The 21,259-nt window shown below is 36.2% G+C and overlaps 2 protein-coding genes across 2 annotated transcripts; both read right to left on the bottom strand.

The window, feature by feature from the left end:
* Positions 1–1,293: 1,293 nt before the first annotated feature.
* On the bottom strand, positions 1,294–11,708 carry LOC107586300 (Golgi integral membrane protein 4-like). Its single transcript, XM_016273583.1, has 7 exons — positions 11,686–11,708; positions 11,182–11,353; positions 10,890–10,960; positions 10,762–10,808; positions 8,848–10,312; positions 4,059–4,257; positions 1,294–2,060 (listed from the first exon to the last, which is right to left on the bottom strand). The coding sequence occupies exons 2-7, from the start codon at positions 11,333–11,335 to the stop codon at positions 2,011–2,013; spliced, it is 1,986 nt and encodes a 661-aa protein (XP_016129069.1). The 5' UTR covers positions 11,336–11,353; positions 11,686–11,708; the 3' UTR covers positions 1,294–2,010.
* A 3,059-nt stretch (positions 11,709–14,767) lies between these two features.
* Positions 14,768–18,353, bottom strand: LOC107586277 (uncharacterized). The gene is given in 7 exon segments (XM_071582385.1): positions 14,768–14,909; positions 15,006–15,117; positions 16,245–16,288; positions 16,379–16,511; positions 16,601–16,903; positions 17,326–17,367; positions 18,326–18,353. Coding segments are annotated over 7 exon segments (804 nt in total).
* Positions 18,354–21,259: the final 2,906 nt, after the last annotated feature.

The following is a 21,259-nucleotide window of genomic DNA, read 5'->3' on the forward strand; positions in this document are numbered from 1 at the left end:
CGTCTCGAATAGTTCCTGGATCAAATGAAGGCCCGCCTTCTGAAAGACGAAATGTGCTGTGATTGGTTAGCTGGGCCAGTGTGTGTTGTGATTGGCAGCACTCGGCGCCTGGTTGGGAAATGTCACGCTCCTTGCCACAGCCGCCTGCGAGCTTCAGTGTAAATATTGCTCAATATCAAATCAATTTGAGCACGATTTAAACCCGGATGATTGTAACCACTCTAAGTTCGTCTGCCTTGGGAAAGCTAGCGTGTCTCCGATATAGTGATAACACTCGTTGCCTTCTCTAGTGCAGCTCAACCAGGTCTCGTCCCATTCGTCGATATTTGTGATATCACAAATCCCGGAAAATATGCGTTGTAGTCCAAACGAGTCGTTTGTTGTAGTTTTTGAAAAGTGATTTCCGGTAAATAAAATATCTCCTTTTGAAGTGGACTTTGAACTTTGCAGATCTTTTTTATGCTCAAACAGCAACATTACAGACTAACTAAAGTTGAAAAAGTGAAAAAGCATAATAGGACCCCTTTAAAATGATTAACAGTTGAAAACATTTGTTGGAAATTTAGAAACATCATGAAATGTAATTAGTTACATTAATAAAGTGATTGAAATAGTTACACTACTTATTAAATAGGGTAACTTGTAGTCTGTAACTTATTACATTTCCAAACTAACAGTCTCAACACTGTGCAGATTCCATTTTCAAGGTCTAGTATTTATATACTTGCATTTCTTTATATTTGCCATAAAAACATAGTTGTCTGGAATTTTTCCTGGTGAGTGCAATTTTTATTTTTTTACTAAATCATGCATGTTGAGATGGCCTTTAGTATAACCACAATTCCTCACATACCTTGCGGTTTATTTATTAGACATATTATAAATGATGTTCTCAAACAATATTTATTTGAGATTTCTTTCATTATAGCTCTGACACATTCACATTTATCAGGGAAAAAAACTACACACTGGAACAGATTAGAAAACAGTTAATGCCATTATAGGCCTAAATGCTGTTTTGACATGCAATTTTGAGAATAGCGCAGGGCATTTTTGCAATTTGACCTTGATAAATGACTGTCCAGGTCTCATTAGCACAGCCTTCCAGCTGTGAGCCCTCCAGTGAGAAGCTCCAGCAGGACTAATGAGACTGATGTGTAGGTTAATATTTCTATTTGTGCTGCATATATATATATATAACTGCCTGTTTGTTATTGGACTCTTTATATAAGGACTTCAAAAGACTAATGATCAGCCCCTGACTGCACAAAATCATTTTCAATGCAGGCAACACATTTCTGAGTTTTTAATTAATTTTTCAACTGATACAGAGCTTGATGCTGATGTCAACATGCAAGGTGATCTTGACTATCACTCATTAAGCTTTCACAACTCAATTTCTATATTTCTAATGATACGCACTACCTTAAAAGACTTAGTATCAATCATTTTACAAATGAAACCGAATGAAATAAATTATAGTCAATCTTGCCATGCCATATGCTGCTTTGGAAGCGCTGATTTCATTTTCAACATATTACAGGTAGCAAACCAAACAGATCAGTCAACACAATTATAAACAACTGATAACATTCTTTGATAAACAAATTTCACATCTTAATGTGATAGTGGCTACATGGTCAAATCAAGGCAATCATTAACATAGATACTACCACAAGAAAGGAATATCAAGCAACAAAAATGAGAAAACTCAATCATGATGCATTGTTTTAAGTCTACTTGACTGTCTGATTGAAGAAGCCTGTGTTAAATTCTACACCGTCCGTTCTCAGATTTATACAAAAATCAGATATACAGTATACAGATGCCTTTTGTGGGATGCAAAAGCATGCTGGAGCAGATATTCACCCGGACTGGATAAGAAGCAGAAAATAGAGAAAGAGTTCACACATCAGATGACATATCCAGCCTAGTTTTACTACTTTTTTTGGACACAAAAAAAATCCCTGGAGAAAGCGTCCTATAAGCCGTCCACCTTGAGAAGGGTCTTCACTGCTCTGGTCCAGATGTGGCGTCTGTCTCTACTCCGTCTGTTCCCCCTGTTTGTGAAATATGCTTTTTTTTAGATTTGCTGCACTTCGGTTTGGAAACAAACAGCTGTCTAGTCAACTAAACTACTAAGTGACAAGGCGATGATGTAACATCACCCACTGCAAAAAAAAAAAAAAAAATTCTTACTTGCTATTTTTGTTTTGATTTCCATTACAAATATAAAACAAATTCATGAAAAATATCAAGAACAAATATCTGTCAAAGGGGTATGAAAAATAAATCAAATTCTTAGGAAACTAAATAAAACTATAAAAACTTTTTTATTACTTGAAATAAAAGAAACATTAACTGAAATAATATTAAAAAAGTTCATTTTCTTTGAAGTACTAAAATAACTAAAACTAAATAAACCAAAAACTAAAACAATAAGATAAAAACTATATAGACACACACATATATATATATACTGTATATATATATATATATATATATATTAAAACAAAAATGTACTACAACTTTAAATAGATTAAAATAAAAACAGAAAATATAATAACATCTAATTTAAAATATTATCAATTATCAAAAACTATAATAGTATATCAATGACACTAAAATGACACTGTTTAAGGCATAAACTCATTTTATTTTGATAAATTTTTTCATAAAATAAGACTTAATATCTTAAGCCCTTGATTTAAGAATGTTTAGATATTTGTGCTGGAACACGACAAAAACAATGAGTAAGAAAATAGTATTTTGCAGTGCTTGATAGCTACATTTGCATTCTTCACAAAATATACTGTATGCGACAGAGCATTACTTGTTGATCGGTTTTGCCAGAATATGAGTTGATCATAGACGGTCTTTTATTTTTGTCCAAGTAAAAACGGAGCACAGCCTCGTTTCAGCGATGCAGATGCACCTGAGAATAAAAATAACACTTCCATACATAAAATGCTTAGCAACCGAGAACTGGGTTGATGTTGCTTGGGAAAGGCCTAAATTCGGCACAGAGGTGGGGTTGAGTGGAGCGGCACAGCTGAAGGAGAGCTATTTGGGCCTGGGCTGGAGGTTGGAAGGACACCTTCATTCTCATTGCTTGCCCCACTTTCTGCATCAAATGACCAGATCTGCTCGGTTCGTCCTCAAAGGACGACACCAATAAAGGTAGTTCAAATGGAGGCTTTGGTGTGAGAACATTAACGTTATGGTCTTTCCGTCAACGCTGGCCTATTCGTTGCTTCAAAGTAGAATCTCCGGAGATCAACAGCTCGAGAACCATTTGCATACATACTGAGTTGGGGGAAACTGTTTATCCAGCATCTCTAGAAAACGAGGCAATTTTGTGCAGAACAAAACACATCACCCGAAAGAAAATTGAAAGGGGGGATAAATCTGCGAGAGGCTTTAATATTGAGTCCTGGAATTGTGGAGGCTTAAACCACCCACAAAAGAAATTAGATTTGAGAGATCTGTGTCTCAACAAACTGAGATATTAGAGACTACAGAGCGACTCTGTGGACTCCGTTGGCTGTCTATAAATCGGTGAATGGCCTTTTAATATGGCTGCAATCTTTTAAGAATGATAGATGTGCTCATTAATAATTACTTAATTAAGAAAATAATTTTCCAAAGCACTCATTGAGTAATTAAAATGCACCCTTGAGCATGTCTTATTATGTTTACTCAGAATAAAGACATGACTCATTAAACATAATTGATGGATTTTTATTTGATTTGAGTTTAATATGAGTTCTTTTGTGGCTCACTTACTATAATGGGCGCAATATTTCCTGCTTTTTTTATTCAAAATCTTTGGTACACAGTACAGAAAGATAGCGAATCAACACGCTCTTGAACTCTCATTAAAGTTCAAAGCTCTGGCTGTTTACTTCAAATCTCGAAGCCAAATTCTGTAGGATTTGTGAGGGTTTTTGAATGTCTTGCCAAATCGAATTGGATCAAAATAGCTGGCGGCCTCTGCACCATGTGGGATGGGTGTTAAGTCTAGCTCTTGACTATGACTGTTGGGGACAGTGACTAACCTGAGTCCCCTTGGCTGCCGTTGAGGGCCTCACCACTGCTGCTCACCTCCTCATTGGGCTTTTCACCGGGTTTCATCTTCTTCCGGGTCATATGACCACGGAAGCCGGCCTGGATTTTGGCGGCTGCCTTATTGGCCTCTGGGTCATCCAATGGGATGTCCATGATGTCCTCTTCCTCTTGTGGCTGGTTGCATTCCTCCTGAATGATGAATTATAAGTGATAAATTTAGCAAAACAGACACTGTGTGTACTTCATATTGATTTCACTCTTGCTTAGAGTGATTCAGACTATCCTCTAAGTCAGGGTTCCTCAAATCTGGCCCACGAGATTCACTTTCCTGCAGAGTTTAGCTTTAACCCTAATCAAACACACCTGAGCATGCTAATCAATGTCTTCAGTATCATTAGAAAAATCACAGGTAGGTGAGTTTGATCAGGGTTGGAGATCAATTCTGTAGCACATTGGCCCTCCAGGGCAAGATTTGAGGAACCCTGCTCTAAGTTCTTGTATACCACCACAGTGGGTTTAGCATCTCCTGTCCATTTAAGCCCCCTTGCAATGAGTCATTATCCATCAGCTCCACAGAAACTGTGTCTTTCCAACTGAATGCTCCTCTTCTCCATTACACTCTTACAAATAAAGGGGTTTTCGCAGCAAGAACGATTTTGGGTTCCCATAGGAACCTTTCAGTGAACAGTTCCAAAAAGAACCAATTTTTCTTAGTGTGAAGAACATCTAAAGAACCTTTTTCCACTATAAAGGACCTAATGTGAAATGGAAAGGTTCCATGGATGTTAAAAGTTCTTCAAAGAGCCATAAAGAACATTTATTTTTAAGAGTGTAAGAAACCTAATACCTGAACCTATGAAAATAAAATGAACCGAAACATAAATGCAATGATTTCAAATACATAACCACCCAGATGCTACAAAGACCAACTGTGACCAGCTTCCTGTGCTCTGTGAAGCATGTCAGCACACATCATCAAGCAGTGTGTGTGGTGGAATGTGATGTTATTTGTCTCATTAAGTCTTCCTGAAGCTGTGAAACCACATGCTTTCTCCCACCACAACAACTTAGCATATGTAAAATGGCTCAGCAGAGGCTGGTTGGCAGTCTTTAAACTGCTTGTGTGAGGGTGATGAGCAGAAGTCCATTGTAAAACCCTGGTAGGAGCATGTCCACCCACTTTTGAACTAAGAATCAGCCTCCTTTTCATATTAACCAAACATTTTGCCAACATATCTCATATGTGGCCACAGGCAGAGGCGTTCCATAATTCCTCTATAAATAAGCATCTGTTCATTTTACAGCTGCCTCTGAGGCTTAGTACATGCTTACCCATGGATCACCTCTAATGAAACTGCGCTGTCACAAGCCTTTCCCATGTCTACTCTATACCAGTCCATTTCAATGATATGTTTGCCCAATCCTTTTGCATATGCGTAACAAACAAACAGCAAGTAGAAATAATTTTGGGGTACCAGCAAAAGGACCTTCAGCCCATAAGCTCACATATTTGTTCATATTTTAAAACGAGAGCTGGCATTTGTTAACACCAATTTATGCACAATAACTAGATTCATTTTATATACATTTGTTCTCTATTATAATACCACTTTGCATGCTTTTTCAGACCCTTGCCAAAAAAGTTTTGTGGCAATTGGCCACAAATGACTGCTGAAAGCTGACTGACTTTTTAAATATGGAAATGTCCTCATATACCCAGCTAAAACCAAACATCTAATACAAGAAGTAAAAATACATACATTTACCAAAATTCCTTAATCCATTCAGAGATTATAGCCACGCCCTATATTCTTCATTGGCTTTAGGCGACCATGTTTAAGTTATTAATCAACATATTGTTTAATAAATAAATAAAGAATATATATATATATGCTGTTGCCTATATGTCCTCATATACCCAGCTAAAACCAAACATCTAATACAAGAAGTAAAAATACATACATTTACCAAAATTCCTTAATCCATTCAGAGATTATAGCCACGCCCTATATTCTTCATTGGCTTTAGGCGACCATGTTTAAGTTATTAATCAACATATTGTTTAATAAATAAAAATAAAGAATATATATATATATATATGCTGTTGCCTATATAGCGCCACCAAGAGTCCACCTTACTTATTATTAATTTTCATTCACTGAGACGGTACGCATTTTTGAAGTTTCTATTATTTACAGTTTGTAGATTTTATATTTTAATAATCTAATTAATACTAATAATATTAATAATATAGAATAATATTTGGGGATCATTTGAAGCCTAATGGCTTAAGCATAAACTGTAGAAAGCTTACTCATTTGCATAGGAATAAAGAGTCAACGGTTAAAAAGTATGAAATGATGAGGAGCACAAAATATTGATCTAAGGACATATACCCATAAAAAGTTCCCAAATTTACTGGACATGGAATTTACCGCCGACATCAAGTTTCGAAATACAAAAACAAGCATTTGCAAACAAGTCCAGCTTTTCTCGGTCCTAAATCAGTAGCCTAAAGAGAAAGTTAAAGTATGTTTCAATTTATTATCAAACCGATACAATTTAGCTGAATATATTTATGAATTCTATACATTCAATATCAAAAAAACAAAACAACGATTAAAGTGGTCTATACTTACGATATGACAATCCATGACGCTTATAAACGTGATCTCGTCTTGTGCAAGTGCAACCGAGCGTAAACCTTCCTCACAGGGCAAAATGCCTTGGACGAATACGCCTCTCCTGCAACTATCCTTCAATAATATAGAATTCAGAGTCTTAGGGTGGGAGGACAGAGATAGAGACAGAGTGGAGAGAGAAAGCGCGCGACTCGCGAGCATCATCACTCTGACACTGTCACTCAGCTCTTTGAAAATATTTTGTTTAATGCTGACGTTTACACCGCCATTATTCTCATTTTCCTGACCCCTCTTACAAATAGGACCAGAGATACTTGATTTTCAGTGGAGAGAATGATTGAAAAGAGACATACCATGGTCCAAACCAATTATATAACATAACTTTAAAAATTCACGGTACAAAATATTCCTGAGGGCTATCATCATAAGCTACGAAAATACTAGAAACAGCTCCCCACATCTCAGTCAGTCCCACACAGTCCGTGCCTCCTCCACCCTGTGGCAATATACTGTAGAGTATAAGACAAACAGACAGTAAATCTATTGCCCTTTATTTCTCTGGAACACTCCTGCATCTCCTGGCTCCTACCCTACCAAGATTAAAGAGAGAAGATGCAGCTCGGTGCTGTAATGGTATCAGTTCTCTTTTCTTGGCATCTGCTGGAGGTGTAAGGCTGGGAGCTAATGAAGTCGGTTCACAGAGCACCGAAGGGTTAAAACACTGAGTTTCCAAGAAGAAGATGAGGTGACTTTACAGTCGTGCCATAGATTGATGATAGCCATGAATATTGTTCCTGAAAATAGCACTTACACGATTCCCTTGCTCCTCCTACAGCGTATAAAGTAATTGGACAGAGTTGATATAGGTCAAGTTAGATGACCTACATTGGAGCGAGAAGAAGAGAGCTTTGCTTTAAGTGTGTGTCTCTAATTAACCCCTACAGAAACACTCCACTTTGGACGAGGATTGAAAAGCGAAGCAGCTAATAGCGTACATATTCTGTTTCTTTGGAAATATCACACAACTCCAAAATCTAGATCAGTTTCTCCCTCAGATAAATGGTCGGTAAAATGTTTCCATGGAAACACCACCAAATCGGTCTCATTCGAACCCTTTTAAAGAAGCATATAGATATTCTTCTGACCTCTTGGTTTAAAAGATCTAAACCTTTCTGAATATCGCTTTATGAAATGTTGCAATCATTTGTTTGGGTCTATGCATAGTGTTTATATGATATAGGATGTATGTATAGTTTTTCGCTTTTTTGACCCTCTCGCAGTCTTGCACTCACCAGCTGGACTATTTCAGGACATCTTCAATCACTACTGTTCTCCAGAGAGACACAGAGCCATACTGTTGATCTGAAAAGTCCTTGATTTTATTTTTACTTACTAACTTGGGACAATAAAAGGAATAGTCTGCAGATAAGGATGGGGTAGGGCTGTTTGATTATGGCAAAAATCATAATCACAATTATTTTGCTCAATATTGACATCACAATTATTTAACATGATTACTCACAGATTTTTGGAAACGTCTTGCATTTATTGATTTATTGCATTTTTTTTGAGTGGCTTTCCATGAACTTCAATTGTAATACACGAAAAACAAAATAAATGTACAAATAATAAAACTAAAATAAACAAATATAATAATAAAAATTATATTTTTTCATAAACATGGGAAGCCAAAATAAAAACAAAAATCAATAAAAAATCAATAAAAAAAATGACTATTTGCATGGCCCTAGGATGTGGCTTCTATTTAATATATATATATATATATACGTATACATATTAAATTTATATTTCACAATTTATTTTATACAAATACCATATTTTTGTTTACAAAATGAAAAGGTGGTGAAATAATAAAACTAAAATAAACAAATATAATAATAAAAATTATATTTTTTCATAAACATGGGAAGCCAAAATAAAAACAAAAATCAATAAAAAATCAATTAAAAAAATGACTATTTGCATGGCCCTAGGATGTGGCTTCTATTTAATATATATATATACGTATACATATATATATATATTTCACAATTTATTTTATACAAATACCATATTTTTGTTTACAAAATGAAAAGGTGGTGAAAAAAAAGAAAAGAAAGTAACAAAAATCCCTTACCTTTTGTTCTGTGCTGTCAGGATTTTCCTGGTTCTCACTTTCAAGTGTCGATTCCTGACTTTTATCCCTTTGCTCCTCCAACTGATCCTCTTGATCTCCTTCATTCTCAGTGTTTTCAGTCTGTTCTTGTGACTCTGTAAGATGTTCTTCACTGATAACCTCTGTTTCTCCTTCTAAAGGCCTGGGATCAGCTTCAGAAGGCAAAATATCTTCCTTTGGTTCAGTATCATGGGTTAAATCATTCTCTTCATCTTCAGTTTTTACCATATTTTGCTGAGGCATGTTCGAAATGTCCAGATCCATCTCTTCAGCATCACTGTCAAGATCACTCCCTTCATTTACGTTCTCTGTGTTTAGATCTTTCTCAGAAGCATCCACTGCATCAGTATTTAAAATCTCATTGCTTATCATGTCCTCTGTGACTTCGTTAACTAGCTTTGGGGTTTCCTCCTTCATTGCATCCATAATTTTAGAGGTGTTCTGTTCATCAGTGCTGTTCTCAGCTTCATGCTCACCTGTATGAGTAGAACAGTGATGGTGCACTTCATCTAGAACATCTATGACTTCGCTTTTACTGTCATATGTCTCATCACTGTAGTCAATGTATGTGTCTTTCATTTCCATCAATGATCTACTATTGATATCAGATGTGGAATCGGCTGCATCTTCTACAAAGTCATTGGTGCTGCTGTAGTCATGATTAGTCTCTTCCTGGTTTTCATTGTCTGGTAAGTCATCCTTTTCTTCAGTATGTTCCTCTGATTCCTGCTCTACTTCAACTGCATTTTCAATAGTACTTTCAGTTGATTCCTCCACATAAATCTGCTCAGTGCTCTTCTCTTCTGGAGCAGTGTCTTCTAATAAATGATCAGCCATTTCTAAAATTCCCTGTTCAGCATCTTCAGTATGGCCATCATCATCATCATCATCAGCATCATCAGACATTTCATTTGCTTGCTTGCCTACATCCTGCTCAAAATGTGAAGGGGTTTCAACAAAAGATTCATCTTGTGTTTCAAACTCTCCTTCATTCAATTTTGGGCTTTCCAAGTCTCTGTTGTTCTCAGTAGGTTCAGACGGGCGGTTTATCTCTTCAGCACATACATCCACATTTGCGAGACCACCAAAGGAAGGCAAAGGTGTAGGCTCAAGTTCTGATCTGCAGATATCAATATCTACAGCTTCTTTTACAACCTCATCATCCTTCAGTACCTCTGATGTTTGCTCTGGAATCCGGCTGGGGTCTTTTAGCTCTTGAGCACATATGTTAACATCTGCTGTATTCACATAGGGAATATCCACATCAGGCCCATGTTCCATCTCACCGGATTCCTCATCGAGCTTCTTATCTAACTCATATTTTTGCTTTACTTCAGTGTCCTCTGAATTATTAGTGTTGAGGTCTTTTAATGGGGAGCTTATGGTTTCATTGTCTCCAAAAGTTTCAGAGCGGCCAGCGTTGTTTCTGAAAATTGACATGTAAGAAAGCAAGGATAATTTTATATATGCAACAGTGATTGATAATGTAAGTAAATAAAAGCACAAACAACTACAACAGGAGTAATAAATGAATCCTAATGTACAACCCAGATGGATATCTGTGCTCTGACACTACAATCAATCCTCTGAAAGCCGCCCTCTGCTTGATCAAATGATCGAAGCCCTGCCTTAGAAACAGAGAGCCACCCGCCAAGGTTCATCCTGCTATAAAACTGCTGCGCTGCAAGAACGTACAACCAGAATCAAGGAAATCATACCAAAACTGCAGGCAATCCTATGAGTCATTTTCAGTTTTATTGTCTAAATTTTCATCTAAAATCTCACACTGCTTCACTTCAGTCTTGACTGTTTCTCTCATCTGGAAAACTGTTAGGAGGAGTGAAAGAGTAAAATCACACTTCCTTATTCACAGACCTTGTATTTATTTTTGGTGAAATGTTGTTTCCTTGCATTGCTGTGCCCTGTTTTGAGAAGAACAAACACCACGTTAGAAGGAACTAGTATAATCTTAAGGTTCAAAGAGTGTTTTTTTTTTGTAATACCTTAAATGAGTGATTATTGTAGAACCTGTCTTCCAACTTTGCACCCCACTCTGCTGGGTCTAGGCCACTTTCTGAAACAAAACATGCATTCGTTTGTACATTCATTATTTTCTAGCATGCATCGACAATATAGTTGATCTAATAATACTAGCTCTTGCAAACAAACTCAATTTTGCCTTGGCTTGGACAAAGGCATACTGCATAAGCATAAAGTGACTAACTCATATATGAGTAATTCATATGTCATCAAAAAATATTAAACATCAGGATCAAAGGAAAGCATCTCATTTACCCTCTCTGGCTTTAAGAAGCTTTGTGAAGTAGAGAGCAGCAAAGGTAGGGATGTCCTCAGGCTGGTCTCTCAACACCTCTTTAGCAAGACCCTCCAATAAATTCACAAAGCCTCTAGGGATGCGCAGGTTTGTGTTGGAGAAGGGAACAGACATCTTATACAGCTCTCAGGTCTGAGTTTAATTAGGGAAAAGACGTGTTCATTAAACGTTAATGGTGTTGTAGACTAATGTTTTCCACATAATCAGAAAAATAATTAAATGCAATGATTTTCTCATTAAGATGTTTCGCCTTACTGCATTATATACACATATAGTGACATTATGACAATACATATGTCGTGCTAAAAATCATCTAAATGAAAGAAAAACTGGCTTTTTTCCTCAGTAAAATTAAAGACATATTGGAACACTTGTTCTATCAAGCCCATATGTTCTTGCTTTGTTATCGGTAGTCAATATACATTTAATAATTTAGCCAGGTGTACTGGTGTGATGTTTCTTACCGTTCAAAACGAGACTAATGTTGTCAACCGTTGCTATGCAACCGAAACGTGGTTCCAACTACAGATAGCGGAGAGGGTCAAAACGTTATGACTTGTCATGTTCAAAAGGCAAAACGTTAGTAGGATACGCCAGTATTTACTTTATTTCAATTTTGTGTATTTACACATGAAATATAAAATGGTAGGTATTTTTGCTAGAACTTTTTTTCCACTGTATCTGGTCTCTCAGGGAGGGTAATTTAATTTGATTAGTATTGGCGCACACGATCCGTATCAAGTAAATATTTAAAGTGGTCTAGAGATTTTATTTATTTTATTTTGTTGCCAAATATATATTAAAAAAACCGTTAAGGTCCAGTGACTTTGGGAGCAGCCTTTTTATAGCCTATAGAAATGCTAAGTAGGCTATTCTGTATCCTTAATGTTGCTATATATAAAAGTTTAATTTCATATTTGCATAACTACAAACAAATGAAGCCATAACTGCATGCTATCGAAGAGGTCATTAGCTAGACTCGTTTTACGATCAAAATTACGGTAAACTGACCTGAGAAACATCATATGAGGGGTCATATGATGCGATTTCAAGTTTTCCTTTCTCTTTGGAGTGTTACAAGCTGATTGTGCATAGATAAGATCCCTGAAGTTGCAAAGACTAAAGTCTCAAAACCAAAGAGATATTCTTTATCAAAGTTAAGACTCATTTACTGTCTTTACATTTATTTTGAAAGATGAAGCTCGTGATTATGGTAAGGGGCGTTACATTTCCGACGAGTGCTTGTGGTGTTCGGCCAATCACAATGCACTGGGTCAGCTGGCCAATCAGAGCAGACTGCGCTTGTCGGAAGGAGGGACTTTGTAGAAAACGAAGCGTTTGAGAGAGGCGGGGCATAGAGGACCTACAATAATGTACAGTATTTGAAAAATAATGTGTTTTTTGAACATTAAAGCATGTCAACATATTCTGTTACACCAAATACACAAAATAATGATCTTTAAAAAAGCATCATATGACCCCTTTAAATCATCTCGTTTTCTGTCAGTTCTTTGCAATTCGGCGTGAGTCAATCGGTCAAACAATTCACGATCCAGTCTGGATCATTCTAAAAATTCTCACGCATTGAGACGTTGGGAATCCGTGTATCATTCGATCATTTGTTTTTTGATTTCATATTGAAAGTAGAAAAATTAGAAAACGGCTCCTTTTTCATATTTTCGTTTTTTTCCAAAACACTGAAAACGAGAATTCAGCTTAAATTTTCGTTTTTCGTTCTTGGGTCAAAAAATGAATAAACAGCTTGAATATTCGATTTCTATACATGGGCGGAATTAATTAATTTGTTTCAAAATAAATATTTTAAATACTAAGACAAAAAGGAAAGAATAATAAATTGGCTTGGGTATATATAGGCCTATGTTCACGCAAGAACTGTCATTCTGACTGACAACTGGAGAACAACATATATTAAATAGCCTACTGTTAGAGTTATATAACGTAGTCTTGTGTTTTATTAAAATTGATTATAATTGATATCTCAAAAGGATATGCACTTGTGCGCGTAGGATTATTTTACGACAGATATGCGTCCGCTTCAAAAAAACAAAAACAAAATTAAAATAAAGTCACAGACCATTATCTGCCATTAAATTGGCAAGTGCGAGCAGGACATTTTTGTGTTATTAAGTAATAAGCCTTTAGAACAACATTAAGGTGAATATTGGTCTCCTTGAGCATCTTTCTGGCGCGTGCCACAAATATAAACCACAGGGAATACTCGTCTTTTAAAAGGCTTCATTTAGATTATTTGACGTTAAATGCATCATATAAATCACTTTGGAGTAAATCACAGTATCTATGTATCATAAAAAAAAAAAACACTTTACAGTCTGGAAATACTTTAGGCTATAGCAAATTATTTTGCGGACCCCCTATCACTTTAAGAACCGCTGGTCTACACAGAAGAAAGCCCTCTGCCCTGGTACGAGTTGTGTTGAGCTATTCATAAGTCTGTTTGATGAGAAAAATATGAAATGCAGTTGCAATAAAATGGGTTATTAATCCGTACAACTGCAGCAGTGGAGGACTATTATTCTGTTGCGTGATACTGCAGAAGAACTGATGATGGCACGGTTTGATCTTTGGCTGACCAATCAGCAGAAAGGGGCATTTAATTCCCGCCCACGTGTAGAAATCAAATATTCAAGCTGTTTATTAATTTTTCCACCCATGAACGAAAAACTAAAATTTAAGCTGAATTCTCGTTTTTCGTTTTTTGGGAAAAAAACAAAAACACGAAAAAGGAGCCGTTTTCTAATTACTTTCAATATGAAATAAAAAAACGAATGATCGAATGATACACGGATTGTTGGGCGCTGTTTAAAACAGTAATATGATATAGGCTAATAATACTAAATAACAAATAACAAAAAGAAAGCTGGATTAAGTGGATATTTCCCAAAAAATCAATTGCCTGCAAATGCAATCCTGTCTTTTGTCAATGATACAGTTCAACAACCTGTGCAGCCGATACTGCAGGTAAAGACAGTTTTTCAAAACAGTAACAATATACAGAAGTATAGGTGAATATGTTAAATATGATCATGTTTTTGGCCATATAAATAACCACCTTTCAGAATCCAAAGCTCGCTAAATGTGTGAGGTGTGAACAAATTGCAAGGAATTTCTAACCTTTAATCAGTACTACAGTAGGCCTCCCTGCAATAAGTAAACAAACAAGGTATATAGGCTGGTTTGGGGCATGTTCCCCCTTTAACTGTGAAATTGGACTTCAGACATATTATAAATTACTTAAAACCATTCTTTTAAGTCATATAGCCTAGACCTTCCTGGTCAAAAACAGCAAAGCAGCTGACACAGTAAAAATGTTTTTATGAGCTGCAAAGCAAATGTAATGCAGTAATTATTTCCTTCAAGACTATAAAAGCAACAAACATACAAGTCCACACATGCATTAAAAATTTGAGTTTTTAATTGCAGACAACAGAAATTAGGCAGACAGCTATTCACAATTTTCACATTTTGCCTTCTATTGTTTAATCAGATATACAGTTTTTGAAGTAACTAACTAAGAGCCTCACAGGAGTAGGTAATTACAGCATATTCAGACATTGTGCTTAATTTCCTAGTGACCTCTTTAGAGTGGATGTGCAGTCTGTCAGCTGAAGCATGCAGTAGCCCTGCTCTGGCCTCGTCCCTCCATGCAAAGCACAAATCACACGGTCACACATCTGGTTCCATGATATCAAACCTGTAAAAAATACTTAAATAATTGTATATATTTATAATATTAATTCTCACCGGTCTTTGTTTTTTTGAAGTCTGGTTAAAGGTGTCAGATAGAGCCGGATTGCTGGATCCTCTCACGGAGATCACAATGTCAGCATAAGGGACTTCATGATCGCTCTGACTGTCTGGGATTAAATTAAAAAAATAAAATGTTTTGTGAATCAATTAAGTATTGAATGATACTACCATTCAGATGACCATATTCAGATAAACTATTGCTCAAAAGTTTGGGGTTGTTTTTTTCATGTTAATAAAAGGAGTATAGTATGTAATTCTCATGAAGGCTGCATTTTTTTTGTCAAAATATAGTAAACCAGTAATATTGTGAAATATTGGAATTTAAAATCTTTTGTATTTTAATATATTTTAAAATATAATTTATTCCCGTTATGGCAAAGCTGAGTTTTCAGCACCATAATGCTGTCTTTAGTGTCACATGATCCTTCAGAAATCATTCTAATATACTGATTTGCTGCTCAAGAAACATTTCTTATTATTATCAATGTTGAAAAGAGTTGTGCTATATTTGTACAAACCATTATACATATTTTCTCAGGATTCTGTGATGCCTAGATCATGCAATTAAAAATTAAACAGCGTTTATTTGGAATAGAAACCTTGTGTAACTTTGATGTTAATGTACTGTTACTTTTGATCATTTTAATAGATCCTTATTGAACAAAATTATTAATTTATTTATTTTTACTGACCCCAGAATTTGAATGGTAGTGTATCTCGGTTTCCACAAAAATATTAAACAGCAAAAAGAGTTTTTAACATTGATAATAATAAGACATTTTTCTTAAGTAGCAAATCATCAGATTAGAATGATTTCGAAGGATCATGTGACACTAAACACTGGAGTAATGAATTCATGAATTAATTCAGTTGCCATCACAGGAATAAATTAAATTTGAAAATATATTAAAAGAGAAAAAGTCCATGTAATAGTTAATGTAATAATATTTAAGTTTTAAAAGTAATGTAATACACTGAAAAAAAAAGTTTAATTCATCCAATTGAAAAAATAGGGTAATGATTCACATCTATATTTTTTAATTTGTGCCAATGAAAAATAAATAACTTGCCCTTAATATTTCACAATATTAATGTTTTACTGTATAAGTATACTGCATAAGAGACGTCTTTCAAAAACAATTTTTTTTAATTATTCCAAACTTTTGACAATTAGTGTATATACTGTACATATATTATTGCATTTTAGTAAAATAAAATATCAATTGAGAAAGACCTTGAGCGATTGGCCTTATCACCGCAGCCCTTCTGGATGTAACCCTACAAAAGACCAGATACTGCTAATGAAAGAGATTTGCTATGTTTTGCTGTTTCATCATGTTTCATTTTATACATAAAATTGTGCATTACTTTTCATGGACTCTGTTAGCAGAATCCATGATCTTACATCCTTTTCTGTAGCACAAATACACCAGATGGGCCGTCAGGATAACTTCTGCAGACACTGCAAAAGCTGCAAAGATCTTGGCCCAGGCGAATTCATCTGTATGACAAAATGCTGACTTGATGGACTGTGTTGTATGTGATTCTGAAAATGGGTTGATGTATTTTTGGAAGTGTAAAAGTTCTCACCCGATGTGATGACCTCTATTTCCACAGTGATAGCCTGGTCAGTGCAGGTCCCTTTGGTGTAGCACCTGTATCGTCCACTATCCTCTGCTTTGATTTCACTCCACTGTACTATGGTGTCAGTTATTTTGTCCAAAGGGAGAGTACTGTTTTCTCTGACCCACTGCACCTCACAGTGTTTGTTATGAAGGGCAACACAGTGAAGTTTGAGTGAGGTTCCTGCCATCACTTCGATGGTAGATAATAATGTAAGCACTTAATCTGACTCCGCCTGATCCCTATACAACTTTACTCTCAGAGATGGATCTAGACCAGTAAAATAACATTCAAAACATTAATACAAACTAATAATGGCCTTAAAAATAGTACAATAAGTAGAACTAGTGTGTGACATGACATGTGGCCAAGTATGGTGACCACTACTCAGAATTAGTGCTCTGCATTTATCCCATCCAAAGTGCACACACATAGCAGTGAACACACACCCAGAGCAGTGGGCAGCCATTTTTTGCTGCGGCACCCGGGGAGGTTCGGGACCTTGCTCAAGGGCACCTCAGTCGTGGTATTGAAAGTGGGAGAGAGCACTGTACATTCACTCCCCCACCTACAATCCCTGCCAGTACGAGTCTCGAACCCGCAACCGAGTTGCGGGTTACGAGTCCGACGCTCTAACCATTAGGCCACGACTTCCCCAACTATCCTTACAGATCCTTAACTTATAGACTTACCAGCTAGTACTTTAGGAGGTGTTACTTGTTCTTCAGATTCATCTGTATAAGGGATTGGAAAAATGGTAAGAAAAGTCATGAGAATAATTAAAAGGAATAGTTCACACAAAAATGAACATTTGCTGAAAATGTACTCACTCTCAGGCCATCCAAGGTCTAGATGAGTTTCTTTATCAGAACAGATTTGAAGAAATGTAGCATTACATCTAGTGTTAAATTTCTCCTCTGCAGTGAATGGGTGCCGTCAGAATGAGAGTTCAAACAGCTGATAAAAGAATCACAATAATCCACAAGTAATCCACATGACTCCAGTCCATCAATTAAAGTCTTGTAAAAAGCTGCATATTTTTAGGAAAAGAATCCATCATTAAGGCCTTTTAGTTTCACACCATCACTTCTGGCCAAAATACTAGGCCATAATTCATGACGCTTCCTCCACTGAAAAAGTTCATTCCCTGTTGTCACATCAAAATCCACCGACATATTTGACTACTTTTGCTTGTAAACGGTGCTTGACCATTACATATTTCTCTCCTGATTCAGACACAATGACTTTTTCACTGGAGAAAGCAATATTATGGATAGAAGACACATATTTTAGCAAACGCGTTAGTTATAACTCCATAATTATATAAGGTATGTACAAGCTCACAGTGCACATGTCGCCTAAATTTGATCTCTTATGCTTCCATTGGCACTTTCTACATGCTGGAGTGTCTTCCCATGTCCAGTAACCATGAGTGAAGCCACTTGAACAGCTGTAGGTACAGTTTAAAGTAAATGGCTGTTGGAGTCTTGCATTCTGAATCTCACGCTGGATTCCAGCACTCACAGCATCTGTAAAGAGCAATGAATTAACAGCCACTAGAAACTGCACTTATATATTAATTTAACTACTATTATAAGTATTTACGGAAATATCTAATATTCTAGATTTAATTTATATATACCATAATTCATAATAAATAAAAATGATAATATAGAATCTCCAAGACATTACCTTGGAATCCTAGTTGTAAAAGTAGCATCACATGAATCAAAAACATGTTTTGGCATTCATTCAAAATGCGTTTTCTTTTATCTGCATAAATGATAAATGGTATATGGCATGAGTAAAATCAAAGGGAAGCTCCTCCCCATGAGGTGGGCTTCAATTTATGAGTAACTCCTGCCTCTGGGAAATGTGGTTAACTAAGCTCTTGGTACATTGTTATGCATGGCAAAAATGTGACTGGGACTTTTGCAGCTTGATTTGCATGGCACTGGTATTTTTTGATCATTTAACTAAAAAATTTACATTTAGGCCTATACAATACATTTGAATGTCAAACAAATACTGTAGCACAGTTCTTTACAGATTGTTGTTTTTATCTAATTTACATTTTCCATGTATCTAAATAATTTAAATGGAAATTGCATGAGTGATATTAAAAGAAGTTTACAGTCTGACTCTTGATAACATCCATGTTAATTTATCAGCCCATTGCTGCATTAAACTGGATCACATTCATGCTTTGCAGTGGAAACTTGGGTTTAGTATGGTTTTGCCCAGTTGCAGAGGTTTGAAGCTTCACTCGAACGTAAAGGAACAGGAAACATCCTGCCTTCGCATTACCACAAAAAACAGTGTCACTCCATCATAATCTATTTTAACATGTACTGTCTTTGTTTTACACGTATGCTCTTTTTTAATGTATGTTATTGGGTTTTCTAGCGCTTTCTTTGTTTTCAAATGTAAACAGTGCATAAATCATGTGAAGAAATATTTGGGTTATTTCATTTAAAGATCTTTGTTTGTTTCTTTGTTTATTCTCAGAATATCAATACAAATGTAAGTGCATGTAGATATAAAATATTTATTCCTTTAACATTAAGAAATCGAAAGGTAAATAAGATCCTGTACAGTCCATGGTTTATAAAACAGACTGATATTCTAGAAGTTTACAGTTTTGCCCAGTAAGTGTATCACTGGCTTCTGACTGGAATTGAGTTACATGGCTTGAATTTCACTTTCAATTATTGAGCTGTCCCTATTCACTGATAGACTTAAAGGGGCTATAGAGCGACTGAGGACAGAAGTCTGCTTCGATGAAACGGGGAGCTTAAAAACGATCACCATGAACCGGTATTTTCTTTTATTTTGCTTCTGCATAACATGGACTGGCTTTAGACAGAGATGGAATGTCTTTGTATCAGGTAGGTACTATCGGCATGAGATGGAATTCATTACATAGAGTGTGTTAAATAAATGAAATGTGGTTTCTGATTGAATATTGGTCAGTGATACAGTGTGCTTACTGATAACTGTTGCAGTTAGTAATTTATTTTTTATATATTTTGATGCAGGAGGTGACATTAGGCCTGAGGGTTCAGAGTGTTTAATCTACTGTAATCAGACTCAAATGTCATGCCCAGAGGGAACCTACTTTTCATCAGGGATTTGTCTTGAGTGTCCTGCAGGGAAGTTGTAAGTGTGATTTTAGGGTTATAGAAGATTTTTTGTAATTGTATTAATATATTAATATTTTCTTTTCCTTTCCTTACATTTCAGCTGTCCTGGAAATGTGTCGCAACCCAGAAAATGCCCCACTGGCATGTTTAACCCTTATACTGGAAAAAGCAGTATCCAGGACTGCCAGGTAACCTAGTAAATAAACGAAGTATTATTTATTTATCTTATTTAATGTTAATTTACATTTCAGTTTTTACTAATACATTATTAAAATCAAAAGTTGTATCTGTTAACATTATTTAATGTACCTGAGCTGCTGTGAACTAATAATGAACAGCTGTTTATTAACTAATTTTAACAATACTGTAAGAAACGTTCATTGCTCATTGTTAGGTAATGTCAATTAATGCATTAATAGAACCTTTTTGTAAAGTGAACCTTATTGTATTTGTAATTGTCTTTTAAAGCCCTGTGTCCCAGGTTTGGTTAGCACAGAAGACCGTGTGGAATGCAAGCTTTGTCCCGCTGGTTTCTCTTGTGACAGCACATCAGGCAACCTTACAGCGTGTCTGTCAGGACAGTATTCTCCAGAGGGACTCACCCAGTGCCTGCCGTGCCCCTTTGGCTTTGTTTGCATAGAGGGTTTTCAAATGACGGTGGGCACAAACTAAAGTGCTGCTTAAGAGATTTTTTGGTAATATTACACTCAACCTAAGCATAAACTTTGGTGTAAACCATTTTTATTTGTTCGTTTCACTGTTTTAGTGTGGCCTCGGAGAAGAACCAAACTTCAACCAGACGGAGTGTGTTGAGTGTGCTGAAGGCTACTATTCCACTCTGTGCAGTGCTCAATGTCAGCTGTGTCCTGCAGGTAAACATGGACTCCCATGTTTAATTCACATGCATTTGATGTCTTGCTTGCACCTGCTAAAGCCAAAATAAACACAAGCATCAATGTCACAACACGCATACAAGTTTACAGACACAAAACTCCTTGTAAATCCCTATAATTTCCTCTTTAAGGAAGCCACTGTCCGTACAAAAAGATGTCCACACCTCTTCCTTGTCCCGTGGGCCATTATTCAGACATACCGGGCCAGACTGAGTGTAAAAAATGCAATGGTTCATCAGCCTGCAGGAGTACAGTGACTCCGGTCTGGTCAAGGGGACAGTCTCATCTTGGTCAGAGGTCAAGACAGTTTATCTCCTGTCCCCCTGGGACATACCGAGACGGAGAGAGCTCAGACTGTGTTGTGTGTCCTGCAGGTGAGTCAGTATTTCAGATTGGGCTGCTTGCTTTTCACATTCTCACAACACGCATACAAGTTTACAGACACAAAACTCCTTGTAAATCCCTATAATTTCCTCTTTAAGGAAGCCACTGTCCGTACAAAAAGATGTCCACACCTCTTCCTTGTCCCGTGGGCCATTATTCAGACATACCGGGCCAGACTGAGTGTAAAAAATGCAATGGTTCATCAG

This window comes from Sinocyclocheilus grahami, unplaced genomic scaffold, assembly GCF_001515645.1.
Source record: "Sinocyclocheilus grahami isolate Dianchi unplaced genomic scaffold, SAMN03320097.WGS_v1.1 scaffold79.1, whole genome shotgun sequence".
NCBI classification, from domain to species: domain Eukaryota; kingdom Metazoa; phylum Chordata; class Actinopteri; order Cypriniformes; family Cyprinidae; genus Sinocyclocheilus; species Sinocyclocheilus grahami.